The sequence below is a fragment of the Tetrahymena thermophila genome (genome assembly GCF_000189635.1).
Source record: "Tetrahymena thermophila SB210 genomic scaffold scf_8254403, whole genome shotgun sequence".
NCBI classification, from domain to species: Eukaryota; Ciliophora; class Oligohymenophorea; order Hymenostomatida; family Tetrahymenidae; genus Tetrahymena; species Tetrahymena thermophila.
The window spans coordinates 498,089-510,399 of record NW_002476186.1 but is presented as its reverse complement, the minus strand read 5'-3'; the positions used below and the strand labels follow the sequence as shown (position 1 = coordinate 510,399).

Genomic DNA, 12,311 nt, shown 5'->3' with positions numbered 1-12,311 from the left:
AGATTAATTTAAAAGCTACCTTTTTCTGTTTAAAATACATATATATATATATATATATATATATTCATCAAAAAAAATTAATTCACATTAATCTAAAAAAATAATCTTAAAACAATATAAAAAACTACATATGAATACAGAAGATCATCATGCAAAAAAAGGAATACTCTCTAAGAAGAGGACCTTAGAGTAATTAAATTAAAAAGTAGGTGAATATAAAATTATTGAATACGTTATAATAATAGAAAAAAGGATTTAACATGGGATGAGAAAACTATTGAGTAAAAGATACATTACTTACTTTTAAAAAAATTGTAGAAATAAAAAAATCTAATAAAAATTAGGGAACATGATAAGGAAAGAGGAAAAACAATGAAGATAACTGAGCCAAAAACACCTTATAATAATGATTTTGTATTTAAAAGTTATTTAGCTTTTAAAATATATGTTTATATTATTTTTTTAATAATTGATAAGAATGAAAATGAGCATCATGATAGCGAAATAGATGGGTTATAACAAGCTGAAATTAATAAATAACATCAATAAGTATAGAGAATATTACAATAAATACCATTAATTCAAATAAACTGATAAATTACTTTAAAATTAAAAGGAAAAAGGAAAACTAGATTTATCCAAACTAAACGAAATGCTTAAAGAAGATTTAGACAGGGAGTAATTAATTCCTATAAAATATAGAAAAGGAAATAGTATTAAATAATTTATTTTTTTTAAATTTAGGAGAAAAGAAATGGCAGTAGATTCTGATGAAGAAGATGAAATAAAGAAGAAAAAGAGTAAATAAAATATATTTTTTAATAATACAGACCATTAAATATGAATAATGATTATTATAGAAGAAGAATTCTAGAAAAAAAGAAAGGCACATTATAATGAAGGAGTCTTCATAAAAAAAGCAATGTACTTACTAATTAATATACATAAATAAATCAAATTTTTGTTTATAAATATATTTATATTGGGAATAATAGAATAAAGGACGAGGAAGAAGATGTTTGATAATAAAGTTGAAAGATTAAATAAAAATGTTTAAAAAAAAATAAAAAATTGTAAAAGAATAAAAAATAAAGATTATAAATTAATTTAAATTATGTTTGTTTAAATTAAATTTCGTTTTATCTATTATATATAATTATATTAAGAAATATCTGCTATTCATTTTATATCTATTTTTATATAACATACCAATTTAATTGATATATAAATTTACTTATAAAATAAATAAAAAATAGAATCAATTTATTTATTTTTATAATTATGCTTGTTTGTTTGTTTAAAGTTTATTTCATTTTGTATGTTTATTATAGACATAACCAAATATTATTTATTAATCTGTCAGTAAACAAATGAATGACTCCAATTTACATTTTAAGCTAATTTTTTTATTATACCTTCTCATAAGCATTCTAATAAAAATGATATGCTTTAATGAAGTTGGCAATTATGTTCTTTAAAATTAAATTTTTGCGGTAAAATTGAAAAAAAATCAAATTATAATTGCTTTTAAGCTAGATTAAGATATAGTTGTTATTTTTGAATATTTATCAAAAATCTTTATTAGAAAATAATATTTTTGGGTTCATTTAATTTATTTATTTATTAATTTATTTTATGAGACACACTGAATTTTTCAGAGGACCTAATGATACTAGTGATTCAGGATCTAGCAAGGCATCATAGAGTTAAAAAAATTCATCAAATAATAATACTCATTTATTTTTTAAAGAAGGAAACTATAATGCAAACTATAATAGTGATAAACTTAATTAATCTATGAATTTCTCTTCTATAAGAATGACTAACTTGAATCAACCAATAAGAAATACAGTGATTTAAAATACTTACAAAAAGGATGGAAATTATAAAAATAACTTAAATGAAAAAAATATATTTATTTTACAAGATTTATTGTCTTTTATAAACTTAAATATTTATTAAGATTCTCCAATCAGCGAACAATAGCTTAAAAATCCTACTTAAAAAATATTTTTTGAGATATTTTGGGGGTTTATTCGAATTATTGATCCTTCAATAAATTCTAAAGTTATAAGTGTTGATGAGATACCCTAATTAATGAAGTTTTGGAATTGCCCTTTTCAGCTAAATAAAAATATTCTTACTACTATTGGAGCTCCTCATACTCTCAAACAAACATAAAATCTTCTCTTTTGGTTATATTAATTGTCAAAAGAAGTAAAATCTATGTCTGAAAGCTTGCTTGATAATTAAAAGTCAATTTTATAAAACTCTTAAAGCTAATCGTAAAGAGTAATTTTTCTTTAAAAATGACATAAAATATTAAAAATAATACTTAAATTTATTAGAATGATATGGAAATACTTAATCAATACATTGCTCAATCTTTTAGGAGAAAAGATAATGATCTTTTGAAAGGAGCTAACTTCTCCAAGCACAATAGTTCTAAAAAGAATCCTTAGCAAAATCAAAGTATGCTGATATCATAGATTGGAATGAGTGAAGATGAAAAGGAGGCTAAGGATATTGCAGATTTGCTTAAGTAAAAAAATATTTATCTTTAGTAAGTAATAAAAGAATTAGAGCTAAAAATAGAGACTTTACAATTATCAAATAAAAACCTATGCTTAAAATAGCCAGATTTATCAGAAGTAGGAAATAAGATTGAACAGCAGCAAGATGTTATAAATATGGAATAAGAGCTAATTTATCAATTATCTTCAGAAATAGAAAGTAATTAAAAAGATATTGATAATTATCATAATATTTTTAATGAAAAAATGATAGCAATCCATGGTAAAAATAACTTTTTAATGATTTATTTAAAATAATTTTAATAAATGAAATAAAAATAGAACTGGAATAAGAAAAATCAAACATTTAAAAGTAAATAACTGACTAAGAATATAGCATTGTTGAAGCTGAAAAAAAGTTAAAAGAAATTGAAAGATTAAAAAAATAAAAAGCTTAAATTGATTTACAAATCAGTCAAACTAGTGATTAAAGAACTGTGAGTTATACTTAAAATGAAGGTTAGATAAATGAGATACATCAGCTCATAAACGATTATAATAGAATCCTTAATACCTCTAATGAATTGTTCATTTAGTGTTAAGGAATAGAAGCTTTTGTAAATGAAGAAAAAATAAGAGCAGATAATTTAGATATTTTAACTAAAGGTTTGTAAATTAAAAGCGAAGATTTAAAGTAAGGATTGGATTCTTTCACAAATTCTAAGAATAATAGTAAAATAATAATAAAATCTATGATAAACATTGACCTCAAAAAGGTATCTGAGCAGTTAAAGGCTAAATTGTAAGATTATTAGGTTTCAGTGGTGAAATAGGAGGAGTCTATTAAACAAATAAATAGATAAATTGAAGAGAAAAAAACAAATATTAATGATCTTGATATCAAAATAAATTAACTTAATATTAAATCTTAGCAAAAGTAAGACGAGTTAAAGTAATTAATTTAGCTAATTTAAGATAGATAAGTGAACTTTAAACACAAATCAGAAGAATAACTTTAAGCGAATTCAAATATAAAACAATAAATAAACTAGTCAAAATAAAAATAATTTAGTTTAGAAAATGATCTAACAAACTTCATGAACTAAATTGAAGTTCGCAAAAAGCTCCTTTAAAAAGAAAAAGAAGAATCTATTTAGATATTAGAAAATTAGGCTATTAAAATCAACCAAGCAAAATAATAAATAATTTTAAAGTTTCAGTAACTTCACTCTTATTACTAAGCATTAAACAAAAAGTCCTTCTTAATTAATAAATCTTGAAAGACAAAAAGAAATTAATTTCTTTATAAAAAATAAAATAATTTAAATTATAAACAACTCAATAAATAGTATTAAAAACACTTTAAATTATTGAATAAAACATTTATTTTGTATATATTAGTTAAAAATAATAAATAAACCATAACGCTTTATTATTTATTTTATTAAAAAAATAATAATTTAAGATTTTATGATAATTCATCTTTAATTTATGTAATATTGTTAAAAATTTATAGTGATAATAAATTTCATCTTAGATTTCTAAGATAAATTAGTATTTGTAAATACACTTTTAACATTTTTGAAGAAAGATATTTGCAAAAATTTAATTAGAGTTTAATAGGCAAAGTATAAAAGGTATAAATAAGATGAATCAAATTTTAAGATTTAGCCAACTTGCATATAGAAAATAAGTAAACAATAGGATAAACTTGATTTGCAATATCAACAAATTTTTTTCAGTCAGTTAGCAGTCTCCATAATTAATAAATGTTACTAAAATGCAGCTTTAATAATTTGGAATTAATAAATAAACAAAATAATTTAATTCTACAAGAGAATATAATGACTTAGAGAAATATATGATAGTAAAAAGAAAAAGCATTTTAACTATGGGAAGGATCTCAGAGTTGAAAGGCATTGAAGTTTAAAGAATTTTATCATAGTCAAGCTAAAATTTTATGAAAGATTTAGAAAAATATAATCCAATAGACATAATTAACCTATTATTGCTAGATCATTCTGCTTTTAAGCATAACCAAAAGGAATTAGTTAACTACATCACTTTAAAGCTCTAAAATAATAGTCTTAATAGCAAAGAGTATATTTATCTAGTTAGGAGCTCTATGTTTTGCTTAAACAATAAAAGTTGTGAATAGCAATTAACAATGCACATTAATAATATTTTATAAAAATCTAGTGAATTTATGAAATTATCTCCTTACACTGCATGCTAATTACTTATAATCTACTATTAATAAATTAAAAAATAATACAAGCTATTTGACAAAGAAAACAATTTTTTAATTAAATCATAATAGCAATAAGTTAAAATAGAATAACAATTTAGATAATAATACATGATGGAAAATTAAATAGGTTCAGATAAGCTTTTATATGAGGTTATAATAGAAAATACTTTAGCAATGAACTATTCAAATGAATAGTTACTAGATTTAATTTCAGAATTAGTGTATATAGGAAAATTTTAAAGATAAGATTTGTTGCTAAAGATTTTCAATGCCCTTGATTTAAATTAAATCAATTTGTAATAACTAATTCAGCTTTTTATTAATACAACTTCTAAAAACGTTAATGTTGATGATAAAATTTATAATGTATTCTTACAAAAGGTAAAAAACAATATTTAAATTAATGAAAACCAACAAAAAAGTTAATTATAAGAAAATCAATAGAAAAAAGCAAACTATTCTTACATATAGTCAAATCAAGATGTATTAAAGTTTATTTAAGGAGATGAACAAAATAAAAGTCCCACTTTGCTATTTCAAGATGAAATAGAAGAAACAAACCCTCCACTTAATCCTTAAGCTAAAGTTGATGTCTTATGGATTTTAATCAGAAATTACAGCAATAAAAATGAGGAACTGTATGAATCTTTATTTAAAAGCATAAATTAAGATATCCAGTAATTATAAATAAGACATTTGCTATCTCTTTTGTAATGCTTTATCGGATATCAAATGAATAAAAATATAGAATATGTCTATAATGAAAATAGTAATTTTAAATTCAATCCAAGCTAAAATTTAATAGACTTACCTTTAGTTGTGAAAATGCTTATTTCAAGAATGCAGATGACTAAGCAACCCCTCTCTGAAAAGCAAAATTGCTCATTATATTTAAACTTAATTTACCTGATAAATACAAAATAAATAAGCTAAAACTATTTCAAACCCTCCTTCTTAGCTGATTTATACTCTTTTTATAAAAAATATGCAATAGCAAACGATAACCCTTCTAAAACAGAAGATAAATTTATGGCTGTTTTTTAAAAGCTTCAAAAAGAAAACCTCATACAAGATTAAATCTAAAGAGGAGTCTTAATAGATGACATCTATATTGTTGACTTTTTGATTGGTGAGAAAACTATCATTGAAGTAAACGGAGATATTCATCACAATTAATAGACTAAATCACAAATTAGATAAAACTTTCTATAAAAATTATTCTATTTAAAAATCTAAAACTACTAAGTTATAATAATAGACTCAAATGAATATTTACCAATTATTAATGACTCATAAAAGTTTGAAGATTTAGTCACTAAGATTTTGAAAAATAAATAAATAATTTCTAAAGTTTGAAACTTTTACCATCTTCAATTTACTACAAAAAAATAAACAATTAACACTCTTTTCAAATTCAAAAGAATTATAAAAATTTGTTATTTTTATTTAATTTTTTAAATAAGTAAGAATTTAAAAAGAACTTATTGTAAATCTAACCTACTTCTTTTAATATGTAAACTAATTTTAAAAAATGTATTTAAATTAAAATAACTCTTTTTTAAAAAGCTTTATTTGAAGATTATTTAATAAAATCTTATTTTTACCAAAATTTAAAACAAAAATGCAAAAAAAATATTTTAAAATATGAGTAAAATTTGTTTGTATTAAATTGAAATTTACAAAATAGAATACAAAACTATAACATTTATTACTAAATAGCATATTATTAAGGTTGATTTCAAGTAATTTAATGATCATTCATCTTTTTTAAATTGAGGTTGAATTACTTTTGTATTATTTTTTAGCTTTAATAATTTTTACTAAATTTAATATTCAAAATTGTTATTATTTTATTGTTTATAAAATTTAAATTTTTTATTTTATTTTACTAAATTGGTATTTTTTAAAAAGAGTAATATTCAGTAAATAAATACAAAATATCATCTAAATAAAAGAAAGCATAATTGTTGAAGAAAAATTTATTTTTAAATTAGTTTAATTAAATTTTTTAAATTAATTGAGCAATTTTTAACATTAACTATTTTTATTTATTTTTTTCATTTCAATATTTTTATAATTAAATCATTTTTTAAATATAATTTCAATAATACTTCTTATCTGTAAAAAAATCAATCATTTTAATATTAGATATCTGCATTGGGCAGAATTTTATAAGTTTTGACAAAAGAAGATCTATTTTGGTCGAATTATCTATACTATCAATATATTTTAAAAAATTTATTGGGTGTAACTCGCTGTTAGTTTCAAAATATTCTTCTAATAACATTTTTTCTTAAACAGGGCTATCAAAAATATACTAAATATTAATAACTAAAAGCAAGTATATACAATAACGTCTAAACCTATTTTTTTCAGTATCTGTGTTCTATTCTGATAATTAAAATGAAATGCTAAATAATAACTCTAAGATTATACAAAAAGGTTAAATTAAATCTTTTAAGCTTGCGAATTGCTTGCTTTCGTCAGATATCATATCTCTTAGAGCCTGCTATTTTATATCATTTTCTAAATCTATTCCATTACGATAGACTAAAAGTTTATTTTCCCAACTTTTCAAATCATTAAGTAACATAGATTATATTTTTTTAGAGTTTTCTTATTTTTAGAAATCTAGACTAATTTTATCAAAATATTGTATAGCACTATTTATAATAAAAACTATCAGTTTACTTAGTATAAAATTTAACAAACACTGAGTGCTGTATCCAAGTCTAAATTCAGCCAATTTATTTAAAATTTCACCTAGCAGTGAATATTTATAAACTGTCACTTTCAATTGATTAACTTCGAATGAAAAATCTTTCTAAATTTAAAAAAAATAAATTATTTTAATTAGTTTATTAGTTTTTAATTTTATTTTGTAAAAATTGCTATGACTTACTTGAAAATCAAAAGAGAATAAATGCAAAATAGATGATTTAATCTAACTGCATAGCTAAATTATATCTTAGTTGCTTGGATCAAGTTCATTTTTTGTAACAGAAAGTGTTATAGGAGAGGTCACAGGCTAAATGACTTCAAAATCAGATAAAATATTTGGGGTTAAAACATCTTCGTAAGAAAATCTTTTAGGATTTAGATGCTCTAAAAATGAAATACTTTATCTTGATTAACTAAAATTATTAGGTTAGATATAAATTTTATTTGGATCTAGGTTTTTAGAAACCTGTTTTACTAGATCTTCCTATTTCTTTTTATCAAAATGAGTTAAATTATTAATAGGATAAATACTCTAAATGTTAGGGGAATCATCTTCAGGTATATCTTCATAAATAGAAGAATAGGATATCTAAATTTAGAAATTTGGATTTAATTATGAGCTTCTTGTTTCAAGTTTATTATTTGAACCATTGTTACTAATAGGCTTCTAATCGGTGATTTATTTTTAGCCAACTTAATTTGATTAATCTTAGAACAATTTTCTTTAATCAGAATGGGCATGATCAATATCATCTTATAGGCTGACATTTATTCCTTTATCTACTATGTTGTTATCCAAATTACTATAAAAAATAAAAGAAACTTTTTAATCTTCTTCTTTCATTTGCTTTTCAATCAATGAGAGATTGAATAATTCTTTAAACTAGATTCTTTTATTAATATCAAAAACTAAAACTTTTTAAAAAAAATCATCTAGCTCCAAATCAATCATGTTTAAATATGCATCATTCCCTTTAAAATATCTACGTATATTAAAATAAGGGTCTGTGTGTTCTTTAATTATCTTAAGAAGATTTTATTTGCTATAGAAAGGAAGTCTACGAAAAATCATATAAAAAAGCACAATACCCAAGCTCCATAAATCGCTTTTATAAGTTACCTATCTTCTTTCAAGTACTTCAGGGGCCATATAAAAGCTTGTCCCACAGTAGCTTTTATTTTAAAAAAATTGTATTGTATAATTTATCAAAATATTAAATATCTTTTAGTGCAATAAAATTAAAATTCTTTATTGATAGTTTGTTTAAAAAATACTGAATTAATTTACGATTAAAATTAATTAGTCTATATCAATCTTGATAAAGTATTTTTTTTTGAAGGGCTAGAAAAATAATAATACAGTTATTTCATATTCTCTTTGAATTAGTTTATTAAAATACCTATTTTTCTCAATTGTTTTTGGCATTTTAAAATTATTCTATGATTGATTTAATTGATATTTCAAAAAAAAAATTGACATTTTTTAAGATTAATTAAAATAAAAATTTAATCCAAAATCAAAAATCTTTTTTATTTACTCAATCAATCTTCTATAAAATTTAATGTTTACTTGTAATTTGAATTAAGAATTTTTTATTTTACTCACTTCATCATAGTTTTATTAAAAGCAAAGTAAATTATGAATAACTTTAAATTTTTACTATTTAAAATGCATTTAGAATTGTTAGATAAAATATTCTATTAATTCCCTTTAATCAAGAATAAGTTTTTTTTTCTAGATTTTAAATAAATTCATGGCATTACACGAAATCATCTTATTCAAATTAAGCTAATCCAAAATCAGCAATTTTTAGAACTCCGTCATGAAGAAACATATTTTCAGGCTTAAGATCCCTATGCAATATGCCCTTTTCGTGAATATGCTTTACTCCTGCTAAAATTTATATAAATAAATCAACACACTCTTCTACTTTTGGCTTTTTTTTAGAAATATAGCTTAGTAATGTTCCCTGATTGCAGTATTCTAATACTAAAAATATGACACTTGTTGTTTAAAAGGTCTCATATATTTTTACTATATTTTTATGGTTCATTTTTTTCATCAAGTTTATTTCATTTGAAACAAACCTCTCTATGTTTCTTTGCTTGATCATGTGAAGATCAAGGAGCTTTAAAGCATATATTTTTCCATTTTTCTTAGCTTTAAATACCTATCCAAATGATCCTTTCCCTAATATTTCAAATATCTCATACCCATTGATTATTGTGGATGAGCTATTTTAATTTCTTTTTTTTTATTCATCCGAATTTTCTTGATTCATTTTATATGCACAATAACTAACTTTATTTCTACTTAGTGGTTTTTAAAAAAAAATTGATATTTATTGCTTAATTTTTTAATTAAAATCAAAAAAAAATATTTGCTTATAAATTATTAACACATTCTATCGATTCAAGAAAAAATTAATAAATAATTTTGAATTAAATCATGATTTCTGTAAAACAAATTTTATGTAAATTTATTTATGAGATATTTTTTTATAAAAATAAGAGAAAATCATAGAAAAAATATAATCTTTTTGAGTCAATCAATCATATTTTTTGCATCATTAATTATCAGTAGATTTATTGTATCAATTGTGTTATTATTATTTTTTTACTACTTTCTAGAAAAATGCTACATAATAATCATTTGTGTAAATCGAAATAATTTCTTAGGAGAATGAAAAAAAATTATATTTGGATTAAAAAAATTTAATTTTAAAAGATATTTTCACCATTTTACTTAAGAATTTTGTTTTTAGTAAATTAGATTTTATATTATTCAACCAATAGCACTTAATTTACTTCTTTTAAAATAAACTTTTTAGACAAAATTTGTTTAATTTTTTAGTTAAGATATTAATATTTTTTAATATTTATTTAATTAATTAGAATTTAGGTAGTAAAAAATGGAAATCTCTCGTGAAAAATTAAATGAAAAGCTAGCTTCTTTTGATAAATTAGTAGAAGTAGAAATAAATTTGATTACTTCTGGTGAGAAGGTTACAAAACCTACATAATAAACACCAGAATATTTAAGTTTAAGGTAAGAATTAGAAAAAGTAGTTGAAGATATATCTAAAACAGGTGAACCCTCCCCTTATGATTGGAAGTGTCTTAGAAGTTTTATTATTGTAATGGCCAGAGATGTTTTGAATTAAATGTATAGCGCTTTCCCAGATATGAAATCAAACTAAGGCGAATCATTTGAAGAAGAATTAGATGTTATCTTGCAATTTATTTCTGGTTTTGAATCAAAGTAATATATAAATATACTGTTAAAATGTAAGAATGAAATTTTATTTTTTAAAAAATTTCTAATAGACCACCTTTCACACTACAAAGAATATGTGAACTACTTATAAATCCTAAGAAGAATTACAAAAGCTCTAAAAAAATATTATTTGCTTTAGAAAAAGTAAATATTTTTTTAAGTTATTTTATTTTAGTTTTACCACTGATATTTACTAATATATATTTTATCTTATATACAATTAGTTAGTAAATGTTACTGCTAATTGAAATCAGGTTTTAAGATGGCAAAAAAAAGGCTTCTTTAAGTATTAAATATTTTAATTTAAGGTGCTCTTAGTTGAAATTAATAGAAAAAAAATGTATTTATAAATATTTTAAAACAAATATCATTTAAATGTCAATTGAGTAGAATTAGTTTGCATATTAATATTAAGAAATATAATTTATAAAGTCAATAAAATAAAATTTATTTCACTAATTTAAATTTTTAAAATCTTTTCATATCTGGGTAATACTTTACAAAATTGGATCATCCTCACTCACTGATTGATAATTTATAATATTTATAATTTAGAAATCTCATATTAGCTTCTCAAATATATCAAAATACATTTTTTTTTAATTTTGTATAATAATCAGATGTTAAAAAAGGAATATTTTAATATCATTATTTTAGTTTTTAAGAAAATTAGTAATAAAATAATTAAATTTAAAATAAATAATAATTAAATAAAGCATACTTTTTAAGTTAGAAGATTTTAAAAAGAAATTTATTTATTTTCAATGATTGACTTTAGCACATTAATGAATTTTTTAATATTTTTTACAAGAATATCTTTTAATTAAAATTTTTCCAATTTATCATTTTAAATTAATTAAAATTTTTAAAAATATTTTGTAAAGTTTATCACTGAAAAAAAAGCAATAAAAATAAGTGCAATTTAAACTTTATCTGTTATTTATTATATTTATAAAAATATTCAAAATCAATCATATATAGTGAATCTCAACGATATAAAATTGAGGATATAAAACAATGTAGATTTGATAAACTTTTTATAGATTTAATTATTTTTTTATATAAAAACATAGGTAATAAAAAGATTAAACTAAGTATTAAACAATTAGCAAATCCTTATTTTTTATGATTAATCAAAATTTTTGCTAAAGCAGGAATAATAATAAACAAATTCATTTTTTAATATTTCTAAAAATTTTTGAAAATATTTTTGGAGTGATATAATATTGCAATAGTATTAAGTATTCATTCATAAAAATGATATGATACATTTTCTCATATAAATTACATTTTGGGAGCAAAAATATCTTAATGATAAATTAATGGTATTTTTTCTTTAAAATTTTTTAGAATGTAATTTCATGAAATACTAGCAGCCATTCAATTTGCAACTTTGAATTTAAGTAATCAAAATAAAATTAATTAAATTAATACTTTCATCAAACAATTAATAAATAATAATTGCGCTAAATATTTTCATTATACAATTATACAAATAATATATTTAGGAACATTTAATACTGTAAATTATAATAGATATAGCTTATAA

At 20.7% G+C, this 12,311-nt stretch overlaps 5 protein-coding genes across 5 annotated transcripts; 4 read left to right on the top strand and 1 right to left on the bottom strand. All coding sequences in view use genetic code 6, as the record gives it.

Annotated features, from left to right (window-relative positions):
* Nucleotides 1-406: 406 nt before the first annotated feature.
* TTHERM_000475369 (transmembrane protein, putative) lies at nucleotides 407-1,378 on the top strand (the record flags this gene model as incomplete). The annotated part of the gene is made up of 6 exons (XM_012799975.1): nucleotides 407-414; nucleotides 478-549; nucleotides 617-678; nucleotides 745-800; nucleotides 861-924; nucleotides 996-1,378. 6 exons carry the CDS (start codon nucleotides 407-409, stop codon nucleotides 1,376-1,378), a joined length of 645 nt encoding a protein of 214 aa, XP_012655429.1.
* Nucleotides 1,379-1,635: 257 nt separating this feature from the next.
* Nucleotides 1,636-3,793, top strand: TTHERM_00475350 (hypothetical protein; the record flags this gene model as incomplete). Its single annotated transcript, XM_001024017.2, has 4 exons — nucleotides 1,636-1,705; nucleotides 1,751-2,292; nucleotides 2,349-2,796; nucleotides 2,856-3,793. 4 exons carry the CDS (start codon nucleotides 1,636-1,638, stop codon nucleotides 3,791-3,793), a joined length of 1,998 nt encoding a protein of 665 aa, XP_001024017.2.
* Nucleotides 3,794-4,111: 318 nt separating this feature from the next.
* Nucleotides 4,112-6,163, top strand: TTHERM_00475340 (hypothetical protein). Its single transcript, XM_001024016.2, has one exon. It carries the CDS (start codon nucleotides 4,162-4,164, stop codon nucleotides 6,118-6,120), a length of 1,959 nt encoding a protein of 652 aa, XP_001024016.2. The 5' UTR covers nucleotides 4,112-4,161; the 3' UTR covers nucleotides 6,121-6,163.
* A 702-nt stretch (nucleotides 6,164-6,865) lies between these two features.
* On the bottom strand, nucleotides 6,866-9,767 carry TTHERM_00475330 (Serine/Threonine kinase domain protein; the record flags this gene model as incomplete). The annotated part of the gene is made up of 3 exons (XM_001024015.1): nucleotides 6,866-7,588; nucleotides 7,667-8,657; nucleotides 9,250-9,767. 3 exons carry the CDS (start codon nucleotides 9,765-9,767, stop codon nucleotides 6,866-6,868), a joined length of 2,232 nt encoding a protein of 743 aa, XP_001024015.1.
* Nucleotides 9,768-10,397: 630 nt separating this feature from the next.
* On the top strand, nucleotides 10,398-11,010 carry TTHERM_00475329 (serine/threonine protein phosphatase 4 regulatory subunit, putative; the record flags this gene model as incomplete). Its single annotated transcript, XM_001470955.2, has 3 exons — nucleotides 10,398-10,747; nucleotides 10,813-10,906; nucleotides 10,987-11,010. The coding sequence occupies 3 exons, from the start codon at nucleotides 10,398-10,400 to the stop codon at nucleotides 11,008-11,010; spliced, it is 468 nt and encodes a 155-aa protein (XP_001471005.1).
* Between the last annotated feature and the right edge of the window lie 1,301 nt (nucleotides 11,011-12,311).